The 13,407-nt window shown below is 39.1% G+C and overlaps 1 protein-coding gene across 5 annotated transcripts in view; it reads left to right on the top strand.

The window, feature by feature from the left end:
* Nucleotides 1-13,407, top strand: part of hcfc1b (host cell factor C1b) — a 58,285-nt gene that overhangs the window by 17,693 nt on the left and 27,185 nt on the right. For 3 of the 5 annotated variants that reach the window (NM_001128537.1, XM_087263633.1, XM_087263635.1), the window contains 9 exon segments: nucleotides 737-888; nucleotides 1,837-2,031; nucleotides 5,016-5,240; nucleotides 7,055-7,165; nucleotides 7,268-7,478; nucleotides 7,677-7,816; nucleotides 9,279-9,417; nucleotides 9,512-9,702; nucleotides 11,854-13,306. In NM_001128537.1, the coding sequence (NP_001122009.1) occupies nucleotides 737-888; nucleotides 1,837-2,031; nucleotides 5,016-5,240; nucleotides 7,055-7,165; nucleotides 7,268-7,478; nucleotides 7,677-7,816; nucleotides 9,279-9,417; nucleotides 9,512-9,702; nucleotides 11,854-13,306 (2,817 nt within the window). 5 annotated transcript variants of the gene reach the window in all.

Raw genomic sequence — 13,407 nt, 5'->3', positions numbered from 1 at the left:
TAAAGCACACCTAGTATCTCAATAAAATCCATGTTAATCATTTAGCAACAAAGCTAGAGTCACCTTGCAGACCTAAGCGCTGCCCATGACGCGAATCCTATTGTGAAGTAAATTTGACGTGCGATTGAAGCGAATTTGATGCGTAAATGAAACAAGTAAACTCAAAATGTCTATTTACGCAAGAATATCGTGATTTATCCGCTCATGCCATGTCTGTAGTGAACCCAGCATAAAACTGAACAGCAGTCAGAAGAGAGTACAATGTCAAATTCACTGTCCCGCCCATAGACGCTACTTTAGAAACGCTTTTCGAAATTACTTTTTTGTAATTTAATAAAAAGATGATGTAATACGAAGGATAGCTTCATAAATGTACATATTAAATCTAAATATTTATAATTTCCAAGTACTTAAGAGCCTTTTGGAGCAATTTTAGAGTATTTATCATATACACACTAAATGATTACACCACAATAAATGATTATTAAACCGTTATGATTGTAAATTATACATTGAATATTTACTACAAGTGTTGCCATTAATATATCCAATGCTGCTGATATAGCATTAAATCATAAATAAATCAAGGATTTAAGATGTAGATGATTGTTAAAACACGTCGTCACAGTCTTGTCACAAGGGTCCAGCACCAGGCTGCTTCTTGTAAAGAGAAATATTCATATTTGTGATTCTACTTTGCTTATAATAACTTATCAATTATTGTTTTCATTAACAGCTATTCTTAAGGTGGCAGCGCCTCATTCTACCCCTGGGACTTCAGTCGTTACTGTGCGTCAGGCCACACCAGGAGCAAAATCCCCAGTGACGGTGACATCACTTCCTGCAGGTGTTCGTATGGTTGTTCCTGCGCAGAGCACACAGGGCACGGTATGAAGACATTCACTGTCAATGTAAATCTTCCTTTAGGGCTCCATGATTAATCTGAATGAAAGCAAGTTTGAGAATAGTTTAACATCATTACTAAATTGCAATGAAGTATTTTGTCATGTTCTATGATTCTGAACTTTATTAATAATAATTTAATGACTTTTTTTAAAGGTTCATTAATAATGTTTGAATCAGACAAGTGGGCTTACTTTTAGCTTTTTTTTATCATATATAGAAAAAGCTAAATTGGCGAAGTGCATTTTGTAATTTAAAAGCATTTTATTGCATTTTCAAGCATTGTGTCAGTAATGCACGAGGCGATAAAGGTTAACAAGAACATTAAAAACAAATCAGTAACACTTTAAAATAATAGTCCATTATTTAATGTTAATGCATTTACTAACATGAACAAACAATTAGTAATACATTTATTACAGTGCTTATTCATCTTCGTAAACCTTAGTTAGGTTTATTTAAGTTAAATAACGTTCGTTAAAGATTACTCATATTAATTCGCGTTGCATCAAGCACACGTTAACAAGCACAATATTGGATTTTAATAGTGCATTAGTTAATGTTAAAATATGCTTAAAGGCTTTACAAGATGATTCATATTTAATCTGAATAAATACATTAACTACATAAATAAACATAAATCGAAATAGGAACAAAAGGCTGGGCATTTGAAAATTTTTTAAAACTATTCATGTACTATAAATAGTTGACTATACACATAATCTAAATACTATATGATGTACAGTACAATATTGCGCAAAAAGAAGTATTTATGGAAAACAGTGCAATATTTGTGTGTTCAATGTGAATTGTTGTGATCGCTTGTAAACATTTGCTTTTCTTACTGAATCTCTGGAACATGGAGTTTCAAAGAGTGTCTGGTCTATATGTGCACTTAAGCCCTTTGTTGCCCTTTGTTGTTTTGGTCTGTAGCCAATCGGCAGCAGTCCTCAAATGAGCGGCATGGCTGCATTAGCTGCAGCTGCAGCCGCTACACAGAAGATCCCACCTTCCTCCGCGACTACTGTGCTAAATGTTCCAGCCGGAGCCACTCTTGTGAAGACCGTCGCTGTGACTCCTGGATCCACGACTCTGCCAGCTACTGTCAAAGTAGCTTCACCTGTTATGGTACGTGTCGGATTGCATGATCGGACTCTTCTAAAGGACGCAAAAATCACTTTGATAATAGGTTTAAACACAGTTGTGTGGCAGCAGTGTGTGAATATATCCAGTCTCTCATGGTACAAATTTCTTCATGCAGAAACACTTTGATTGACATTCTCCATTTGTACATGTCATCAGAGAGGGGGAAGCCCTGTCCATTAGAGTGATAATTTATCTCTCAATAGAATAAACAGCCCTGAGTGAGAAGCAGCCCTCTGCCATTAGATTTCACCTGCTTGAAGATAGTGTCAGCGACTAAGAGGAATAAATATATGTGGAGTTTTAGGATGCGCTTCTTTTCAGTTTTTCACAGAGATTACTTTAGTCCTGTTTTGAATCTGCCACCATGTTGATGCATAGGCATTTGTAGCTCCGACCTCTTTTGAAAAAGCACCATCTCATTTGAATTTAAAGCGACAGTCACATAAATGGCACAGATTAGATCAAAGTCTAATGCTGAGCTCAGACTGCACGGTTTTAAAGTAGTCACATCACAGATGTTTTCACTCTGCATTACTATCTGGGCTAGCATTCCTCACTGCTGTGTTTACACTGCAATATGGATCGGCGACAAGGGGTTCCACACTCCACACTGCATGACTTTACAAAAGGAGAATTGCTGACAACTTTGTCTTTGTCCGCAAACTCCGTCTCACAACCAAACACACGTGAGAAGTGACATGGAAACAATGCGAGGTTGTAGTATATTTTTTGTTATCAACAACATAATGGTGAAGAAGCCTTTAGCGAGATAAAAAATTTACGTATTTGTTCATTTGACTTTTGCAGGGAATTAGCAATTTCTCCTCAACTTTTTTTCTTTTTTGACCTGGTTGTGGTATTGCTCAGTTGAAAAGTCAAACAGACACGGGTGCTCCTGCCAAATTTTCTCTAGTTTTGTCTGTATTACTTGGGTCCAAATAAACCCAAAACAAGCCAGTCTAACTTCTTCCCCAACCTCCCGCTGGCTGCAGATAGCCATACTAGTGGATGCTGCTCTTATTGTCTGTAGGTGATAGCCGATGTTATTTTCAATCTGAACACATTTCACACAGCATGATTGAATGATTCAATGATTTGAATCACAGACAGCTCCAGATATTTAGCATGGCAAATATCCCATGGGTGTTGGCGACTCATTGGCTATTCTGGTGAGACACTGGTCACTGCAGAGCCATTTGAGCAGAGCTGAGCTCCAGCGAGGGGAGCATGAGCTCTCGCTCCTCCTCCTATAAGCTGTTTTAATGCGTGCACCAACCCCACCCCTAACCCTACCCCCAGTAACATCGCTCGTAGAAGAAGTGCAAGAAAGGAGGAACGAGAGCTCAAGCTCCCCCTCGCTGGAGCTCAGCTCTGCCCAAATGGCTCTGCAGTGAGCACCACTTGATTCTGCTTGCAGACAGGAGGTTAAAGCCTGGTTTATACTTTTGCGTGCCCCACGGCGCCTGTCTTGCCTGTTGCTGTGCATTTATACTTCTGCGCATTGCATGTGTTCTGTAATAACACTTAAGACGCTACCTGGCAGTAGGTGTTTGTTCCTCTGTGTCGTCTTTTTTTTTTTTTTTGCTGGTGTTTTGTTTTTTCTGTACGCTACCTTAATGTACAAGTGGCTTAAACTCACTCATTTTGAGGCTGGAATCGACGGACATGCAACAACTTTAATCATAAGGTGAACACAAAACATCAGTCTCTGTCCGGAGCTTCGTCATAGGACTCCACACTTGTAAACACTCGCTGAAGTGGGCTCGCGCAGCTTTCACCTCCACCCGCACTCATCAGCGCTATGCATTGTTGCAACTTTCAGTAACAGTTTTTGAGAGGTGCACGTCGGCAAGGGCTATGCGACCTGCGTAGGCTGCACTGTAACATATGCGTGCGCTTGACGCAGAAGTATTAATCAGCCTTAAGTAGCTGGCTGTCTGGTGCAGTCACAACAACCTGGAGCTCAAAACAGTGGAGATGGTAGTCGACTACAGGAGAAGGAAAGCATTGTGGCAGCAGTGGAGTCATTCAGGTTCCTGGGCACCGCCATCTCACAAGACCTGAAGTGGGACACTCACATTGACTCCATTGTCAAAAAAAAAGCTTAACAGAGTCTGTACTTCCTTCATCAGCTGAGAAAGTTCAACCTTCCAAAGGAGCTGCTGAAACCGTTCTACACTTCCATCATTGAATCATTCTCTGCACGTCAATAACTGTCTGGTTTAGCTCAGCTACCAAATCCGACTTCCAAAGACTACATTGAATAGTTCGGACTGCTAAGCAAATCACTGGTACAACCCTCCCTAAACCCTCTCCAAAAACTGTACTTATCCAGAGCAAGCAGAAGGGCTGACAAAATCCCTCTGGATTCCTCACACCCAGCACACTGCTTCTTTGAGCTATTAACTTCTGGTGGACACTACAGACCACTGTGCACCAGAACAGGCCGACACAGAAACAAATCCATCTCCTGAACATTTGATAGTAATTGTGGAACAAACATCACTACTTGCTATACACTTTAGACTTTATACACATGTAGACTTATGTAACAACATCCATTTGCAGAGAACAGCTGCACATATAACGTTGGGCTAAAATGATGCAGTCTGAACTCGGCATAAAAGAGGTAGATTCAATAAGCTATAAGAAATAGTGCGTGTTGTATTTTAAGTTAAAACTTCACATACATACTGTTAAAACGGGCATAATAGGTTGCCTTTAAGCAAACAGTATGTACTGTGCAGCATATTCAGGAAATAGAAAGACCATCTGACTGATAAAATGGATTATTATTAAATTAAGATGTTTTCCTGCAGGTCAGCAAAAGCTGCTTTGTGTAATGAGTTCTAAAATAAAACCATAATCAACTTCCCTTTCTGGCATCCTTCTGGACATGAATCATCCAGATTATTCACGTCCTGTCTACTGATTTAATGCGTCTTTGTTCCTACTTTCCATTCCAGGTTACTAATCCTGCGACTCGAATGCTAAAAACAGCTGCAGCGCAGGTCGGCACTTCCGCCATCTCGACCCCCAACACCCCGACTCGCCCCATCATCACTGTGCACAAATCCGGCACAGTAACCGTAGCCCAGCAGGCCCAAGTTGTTACCACCATGGTTGGTGGAGTCACCAAAACTATAACACTTGTCAAGAGCCCAATAACAATGGGTGGCAGTGGTGCTCTGGTAAGAACAGCAGACTTTTTTTTTCTCTGTATCAAATTAGGGCTGCTAGATTTTAAAATAGGAGTAAAATAAATAATAATAAGTGCTTTATAGCTATGCACAGTTATTAAAAGAAAGTGCCTGTGATTTAATTGAAATAAACATGCTGCATTTCTTATTGCAGTGTTCAGGATCACAGTAAATTTGCTCTACAAAAACTCTGTTCTGCATTTGACTTGAGATTGGATATTATTGTATATTTGTGAAATCAAGATGTGAGTGAAGGGGAAGTGTTTGTAAATTAGCTGTTGGACTGTAAAGTATACACATAATGAAATAATCACTTGTAATACTACTTTAGTTTTATAATAGTCTTAGGAAATAACAGAAAATAAATTCACTTTAGAGTGATATTTGAATCTTAATTTGGCCACAAATTTTTCTGTTTCAGCAAATGGGATGCTTTTTTTGACATCCTATTTTACCACATATTTTAGGAAAATGCTTGCGAATTTAAAAAAAATTCAACAATACACACTGGGCAAATTGACTACTCTTTAGCCATGTTCGGGGCTGTTTTTGCCCCATTGACATCATTATGACAATATATATTATGATTGCAAAGCCGTGACAGCATATAATCATGCATTCGTGATTGTTAATGGTTTTCCCTGTTGGGAAGAGGTAAAAGTTTTCATTTTTACTGTTGATCATCAGTTGCAGTGCAAAAAAAGCTTAGTTTCTGCCTTCTACGGTATATATGGAGTATAGTGTGTGTCTGTATGTGAGAAAGAAAGACCATTGTGCACTGATATGTCTGAGAAAATAAAAAATCTCTAAGTTTTAGACCTTAAAAAGTCATACATTTACTGAAATTTTGTGTTGTGGGTCTTAAATCTTTTTTTAATCGGGTCTTAATGTATTAATCTATTGCTACCCGATCTGGCCAACATCCATACAGCAATCCATCTCAACAAAATTTAAACTTCATTTTAAAAGGTCATTTTTAACTGTTTACCATAATGGTTTAATTATTTTCCTTACAATAACATTTGTTTAAAAGTGCTCCATGTATTTACAGCTGAGGACACCAACATGGACAGATTGCTGTGCATAGATTTTGTTTATTGTAGTATTTAAAACTTTTAAAACGTTTTGTTAATTTTTTTTATTATTTTAAGAAAAAAGTCTATGGACACAAGTAGAGCTTGCTTGTTTTTACACTATTTAAAAAATATTGTATAATGAAATTATTATTGTATTAATAAATGTATTAAATTATAATTGTAACTGATAGGGCAAATAAAAATCTTTTCCATTTGGGTTATTTGAAAAAATTGTTCGCATTTAGCCTGTTATGAGTCTAAAGTTTCATTCATAATTGTCTTAAAAATGTCTTAAAGTCTTCAATGTAACTTTGTTACACCTGCAGAAACCCTGACATAGTATATTTACGCACACGCACTATAATCTGCTGTTTTACTTCATAGAACTCCATATAAATACCATAATGTTTTTTTTTTTTTTTTTTGCACGAGCCTATCTAAAGGGTAATGCTGCCAACTGATGAACAACAGTAAATATGACACATTTTACCTCTTCAGGGAAAATCACTAATAATCAAGAATGTATGATTATATGGTGTCAGTGCTTTGCAATTAGAAATGTCATTATAATGGAAGTCAACTGGCAATTGTCATAAACATAATGAAAGGGTAGTCAATTTGAACAGTACACAAGTGTTAAAGCAATGTTATTAAATATGTATAAGCTACTCTTTAAAACAGATCAAGCTTTTTTCTGAAATAAAAATGTTGATTTCTTAATCCCTTTAGTATTCTCAGCTCTCCAGCCTTGGGAAGGTGATGTCTGTTGTCCAGACTAAACCAGTGCAAACATCTGCAGTCACCGGACAGGCCGGAAGCAGTCCTGTCACTTTGATTCAGGTCAGCACTGCTGCTCATTTTAAATCCATGGATTTCTAGCCTAAACATATGTGTTATTAATTTAAAGAAAGGGAAATTTATGCATGACTTTTTTTCCCTTAGACTAAGACGCCTCTTCCTGCTGGTACCATCCTGAAACTGGTCACATCTGCTGATGGCAAGCCAACCACAATCATTACAACTTCACAGGCTGGAGGGACTGGCACCAAACCCACCATCCTGGGCATCAGCAGTGTCTCTCCAACTACCACCAACAAACCAGGAACCACCATCATTAAGACCATTCCCATGTCTGCATTACAAGGTGCAACAGGTCTGCTTCTGATCTGATTGTTTGGTTAGAATTCATACAATCAGGAGATTTTCATCCAAGTTGTTCCTCAAGCCTGTTATTTCTGCGTTTTAAATCGCACAAGCTCATGTCGTTCATTTCTTACTAACAAATATGTTTTTTATGCATCATTAGCAAGCTCACATTATTTCCTGTTATTATTTCCTGTCTTGTTTCTAGGCGTGACTAGCAGTGCTGGCATCAAGTCCCCCATCACAATTATCACCACTAAGGTTGTTACTCCTGGCACAGGGACTCCAGGGAAAATCATCACAGCTGTGCCTAAGCTGACAGGTGCAGGACAACAGGGAGTCACACAGGTGAGGCCCAACTGATCTCAAATCAGTAAAAGCTCTGCATCGAGCTAATGTCATTTTAAATCATGTGAACTTTCAACCAGCAGTAGTGCTGCTTTTCTACATTTTTATAAAGCACAAAATTGTCCAAATAGGCATTGTTCTTTAAATCAGCAAGCACTCTTTCTGAGTTTTATAACATGTAAAGTTGAAACTTCATAGACTCATTTTAAGAAAATATAGTAGTTCGCATTTGACGTGGATTAAACCTTTCCTAAAGCTATTGAACAATACCCATTCTTGTCTTTGGATAATTTTGAAAAAGCTTTTTTGTTCCTCTTGAAATGTTGACTACTGAATATATACTTGTCTGTTTAAGTAGAATTTTGCATTAGATGGAAAAAAATAACACCAGAAAGGCGGATTGTAAATACAAATGGACTTTTTGCCGTTAGGTGGTGCTTATAGAGCATCAGAAACAGTTGTTTCCCATAATAAAGGCTGTTATCTAATGTTTCATCACATTATAGTAAAGACTAGATTTAAATCTTTTTTTTTAAATGCATAAAATGCCTGTGCTGCATTTTTGATTGTCAAATAAACATGGTGCTACACTTTCAAAGTCAACACCTTTTGGAAATTCTATTTCTGGCATTTCTTTTTCCAATAATACTTAAAAGAACCACTTTAAATGAGAGATTTAATGGCCTGTTTCCACTGAGTACGACGGTACCGGTTGGCACGGGTCATCTTTATCAGGCTTGCGTTTCCACTGGCAAAAGTGTACCAATGGCAGAAAGTTTTAGTCGATGTCATTCTTGATTAGGGAAATGCCAAAGTAAGCAAGCAAGAAAACAAAACTGCTCCTGCTTATGAACAACTTCAGCATTAACTGCCTTAAAAACAACTACTAGGCACAGGGTAGCTCTGCTCTTCTTCTTGGCTTTGTGGCTGTTCATCAAGACGACAACAAGGTTCGTTTAAGCTCGGGTTGACCATGGGTCATTATTATATATATGTATGTAGGTGTGTGTGTGTGTGTGTGTGTGTGTGTGTGTGTGTGTGTGTGTGTGTGTGTGTGTGTGTGTGTGTGTGTGTGTGTGTGTGTGTGTGTGTGTGTGTGTGTGTGTGTGTGTATATATATATATATATATTATTATTATTATTATTATTATTATTATTACGGTGTGATGTCTCAGCTTTGTATTTAAAAATGGCGGTTCCTTTGTTTTCGTTCTGCTGCTTGTCCACGACCTAGTGACGTATCTCTGTAAACCAATAGCAATCAGCTGTGCGTCTTGCTTCACCTTTTGGTACCCTTCTGTACCCTTCCAAAAGGTTACCCTAAAAGTGGTACAGTATGGTTTGCTTTTAGGTACCTGTTGACAGTGGAAACTGTTATAAGCTATAAAATATAAGTTTTAAAAGCACACCTACCAGTGGAAGCTGGCCGTAAGAGGACTGTAAATATTTTATATGTGCTCAGGTGGTCCTGAAGGGAGCGCCAGGGCAGCCCGGCACCATCCTGCGCACTGTGCCTATGGGTGGTGTGCGGCTGGTTTCACCAGGCACTGTGTCTGCCGACAAACCAACTGTTACCACACTGGTCGTCAAGGGCACCACAGGTGAGAATATTCAGACTGTGTATTCGCAGTATAGATGTTGTTTGTTGATGTTGCATTGTTGGCTTTGTATTTTAATGATGCGTTCTTTGATTAGGAGTCACGACTCTGGGTACAGTAACTGGAACTGTATCAACTAGCGTTGCAGGAGCCAATGTTGCTAATGCCAGCCTGGCGACTCCTGTCACCACACTGGCCTCCATCGCCACTTTATCCAGCCAGGTGATCAATCCCACAGCCATCACTGTATCTGCTGCCCAGACCAACCTCGCCACCGCTACAATACAAGTGAGTTACTTTATTAAACGGGACGGTTCACCCAAAAATTTAAAATGTCATCATTTACTCACCTTTCACTTGTTTCGACTTTGAAATTGTATTAAGATTTTTCATACTATTGTAATTGACATTTTGTATGTTGTTGTTTTTTCCCAAACTCGCCTTGTTCAATTGTTTAAACCTACTTGAGTTTCTTTCTTCTGTATAAGTTTTGAAGAACGATAGCTGGCACCCATTCACTTTCATTGTCATTTTTTCCTGCTTGTCAATGTGTGCCAGCAACCAGCAGTCTTTTAAATATCTTATTTTATGTTCAAAAGAAGACACTCATAATGGTTTAAATTTCCAGCGAGAATAAATAATGAGGTGATTTTCATTTTAAGGTGAACTGTTTCTTTAGGAGCTACAAGACATTAATCTCCCAGCAAAGATGCATTGTTGTGAAAAGTGTCTAAAGATATTTATGGTGTTACAGACTGGCTTTATTAATCCAGGCTTCCCACGGGTCATGACATTTATGAGATATCATAGAGTTTTAAAATGTTTATTGCAGACATTGAAAGTCTGGAAATTTTACACACATATATTTTGTCCAAGTTATGGAATATTATGGATCCAAGTTGTCATTTTAAATTGTACTACATCTTATTTTTCTTTTGCATATTTTTATTGCATTATGTAAATATTTTTAAAACATTTAGCTCATATTAAGTGGCACGATATTAAAAATATAGCTGAAAGAAGGTTAAGTTGAATAACTAATTGAAATGTTGTGCTTCTGCTACTGATACTTAGTCACATATATAAAGTCTATAGTTATTTAATAAATCAATCAATGTTATACGCTATTTGAAAATATCCTCTGAATTAAAATAATCTAATGTTTAGATTTAAGCTCACTGTCCTGAACAGATGTGATGTGAAAACATGCAATTAAAGCTATATTTGACTGTTTTGTCTACTCTGTGCTTATTATAAATCATTGAAATGGCTTATGCTGATGATACACAGGGCAATTTTTGGTGATGTTGCTGGGCAATTTTGCAAAGCGATATTGCTTTGCTATTTTTAAATGGGAAAGAATATTGTCTCTGTAATAGGGCTGCACAATGTATCATTTCAGCATCAATATCGCAATGTGCACACCCTCAATAGTCACATAGCAAGATATGCAATGTTTAGTCTGACTTATAGTTAAAGAGGAGCCACAGAATTGCATTTAATTACTGCATTTATACGGAATATGTATGATTTATGCAAAAAACAGGGTTTCCATGCTTCTTGAAACTACTTCAAAACAAACACAAGTGCTTGAAACCCTTGCTTGAATAAAATTTAATTTATGGTTATATTTCCACAGTTTTGCTTTATTGTCAAAAAAACAGAACAAAAACTGAGAAATTCCTAAATTAAAAATCTTTGATATCACGTACCATAACACTGACAAAGAATACGAGTATTTCCGAATCCGCATTTAAATATCACCAGTGGTGAATTCAACAAATTTTTATTCAAGTTCTTTGAGCATTTCTTTTTTTAAACAGTCCAAATTTGGAAAATTACTGTTGTAAATAATGTAAATTTTAAATGTAAGTGAAATGTTAAGTACAGTTAGGACTTTCGTGGCACTACATATGCTGAGGGTGTGAATTAGGTTCTTGATTAAAAATTAATGGTGCGTAAAATCCTTTAAGTGTGGGGAAAAAAAGTGTGGGAACCCTAAAAAGTTTTTTTTTTTTGTCTTGTTTCTTGTCCAAATATCTACATTTCAAAGAAAAAACAAGATTATTTTACTTGCTCTACTGGCAGATAATTTAGCTTTTTGCAAGGAAGAACTCAATAAAATATTTTTGAGACCTATTTCTCAAAAAAAAAAAGAAGAAAAAAAAAAAAATATATATATATATATATATATATATATATATATATATATATATATATATATATATATATATATATATATATTTCCAATATGATGCAGGACTAATCTGTAACCCATTGCCCCAGTTAGTTACCCCCATGTCTCCTGTTTGCCCATTGATGGTGTCATTTCCCAAAGTTGCCCAGCATCATTGCTCAAAGTTGCCCTGTGTATCAGCATTAGAGTGTAAACCTTCTCAAAAATGTTTTTTTTTTCCCTTTGTTTGTTTATCTTTATAGTCTGCATCTCAGCCTACTCAAGTAACCCTGATCACGACTCCGAGTGGTGCTGAAGCCCAGCCTGGGCAGGATCTCCCCGTCTCTTTCCTGGCCTCTCCCACATCAGAACAGCCCTCCACCACCGGTGTAGATGCTGGCGATAGCGCGGGTGATGGTGCCACCACCGTCACACTAGTCTGCTCCAACCCGCCCTGCGAGACCCACGAGACTGGAACAACAAACACGGCTACTACAGCTTCTTCCAAAATAGGCACTGAACAGATTTGTTCCAACCCTCCCTGTGAAACGCACGTAACGGGCACCACCAACACCTCTACCACCGCCTCTGCAAACATGGGCAGGGCACAGCAGGTCTGCACCAACCCGCCATCAGAAACCCATGATACGGGCACCACCAACACAGCCACCACTGCCAGCTGTAATATGGGCTCCACAGAAATGGGTACAGTGAACAGCAAACCAGGCTCTTCATCGCCGCCTGCGTCCTCCTCTTCTGAACCATCGACACCTGTCTCAGAGAGTGGAGCCGAAGCAGGCGTCATGCGTCCAGAAAACCTCCGCACAGGCACCACATACACCTCCACCACCGCCCGCTCCAACATGGGCTCTGACCAGACGGGAACAGTCCAGAGCTCCAATAAGAGCCAAGCCGCCATCTCCTCTACAATGATGCCAGTGAGCTCCAGCGAATCTCCCGGTGACACAGACACTTCTGACGTCTCCGGCAGCGTCTGCTCAAATCCACCTTGCGAGACGCGTGAAATGGGCACCACTAGTACACCTACACAATCAAGCACAGATATGGAGAGTGGACAGAGTGGTTCTGTGCAAAAGGTGTGTTCCAATCCTCCTTGTGAAACACATGAGACTGGCACCACCAACACGTCAACACAGGCATTGTCTTCAATGGCCGCTGGACATAGTGGCACTGCGCAAAGGGTGTGTTCTAACCCTCCTTGTGAAACACATGAGACTGGCACCACCAACACGCCGACACAGGCTTCATCTTCATTAGGTGCTGGACAGAGTGGCACTGCGCAAAGGGTGTGTTCTAACCCTCCTTGTGAAACACATGAGACTGGCACCACCAACACGCAGACCCAGGCTTCTTCTACTTTGGGTGCTGGACAGAGTGGTGCTGTGCAAAGGGTGTGTTCCAACCCTCCTTGTGAAACGCATGAGACTGGCACCACCAACACGCAGACCCAGGCTTCTTCTACTTTGGGTGCTGGACAGAGTGGTGCTGTGCAAAGGGTGTGTTCCAACCCTCCTTGTGAAACGCATGAAACAGGCACCACCAACACGCCGACACAGGCCTCATCTGGTATTGGCGCAGGCCAGAATGGCACCGTGCAAATGGTCTGTTCCAATCCTCCCTGTGAAACCCACGAGACAGGCACTACCAACACAGCCACCACTGCTACAAGCAACTTAGAAACTGGAGAAGGAGCAGGTATACATATAAACCCTATTACAGTGACCTTATTCTGCAATTTTCACTATAGACCTTTTACGCAAAAAACGGAAGTACGTCAACAACGTGTAAACCCAGTT

Source organism: Danio rerio, chromosome 8 (genome assembly GCF_052040795.2).
Source record: "Danio rerio strain M-AB ecotype USA chromosome 8, GRCz13ab, whole genome shotgun sequence".
NCBI classification, from domain to species: domain Eukaryota; kingdom Metazoa; phylum Chordata; class Actinopteri; order Cypriniformes; family Danionidae; genus Danio; species Danio rerio.
Note: the sequence above shows the minus strand (reverse complement) of the source record. Positions and strands in the feature narration are given on the sequence as shown.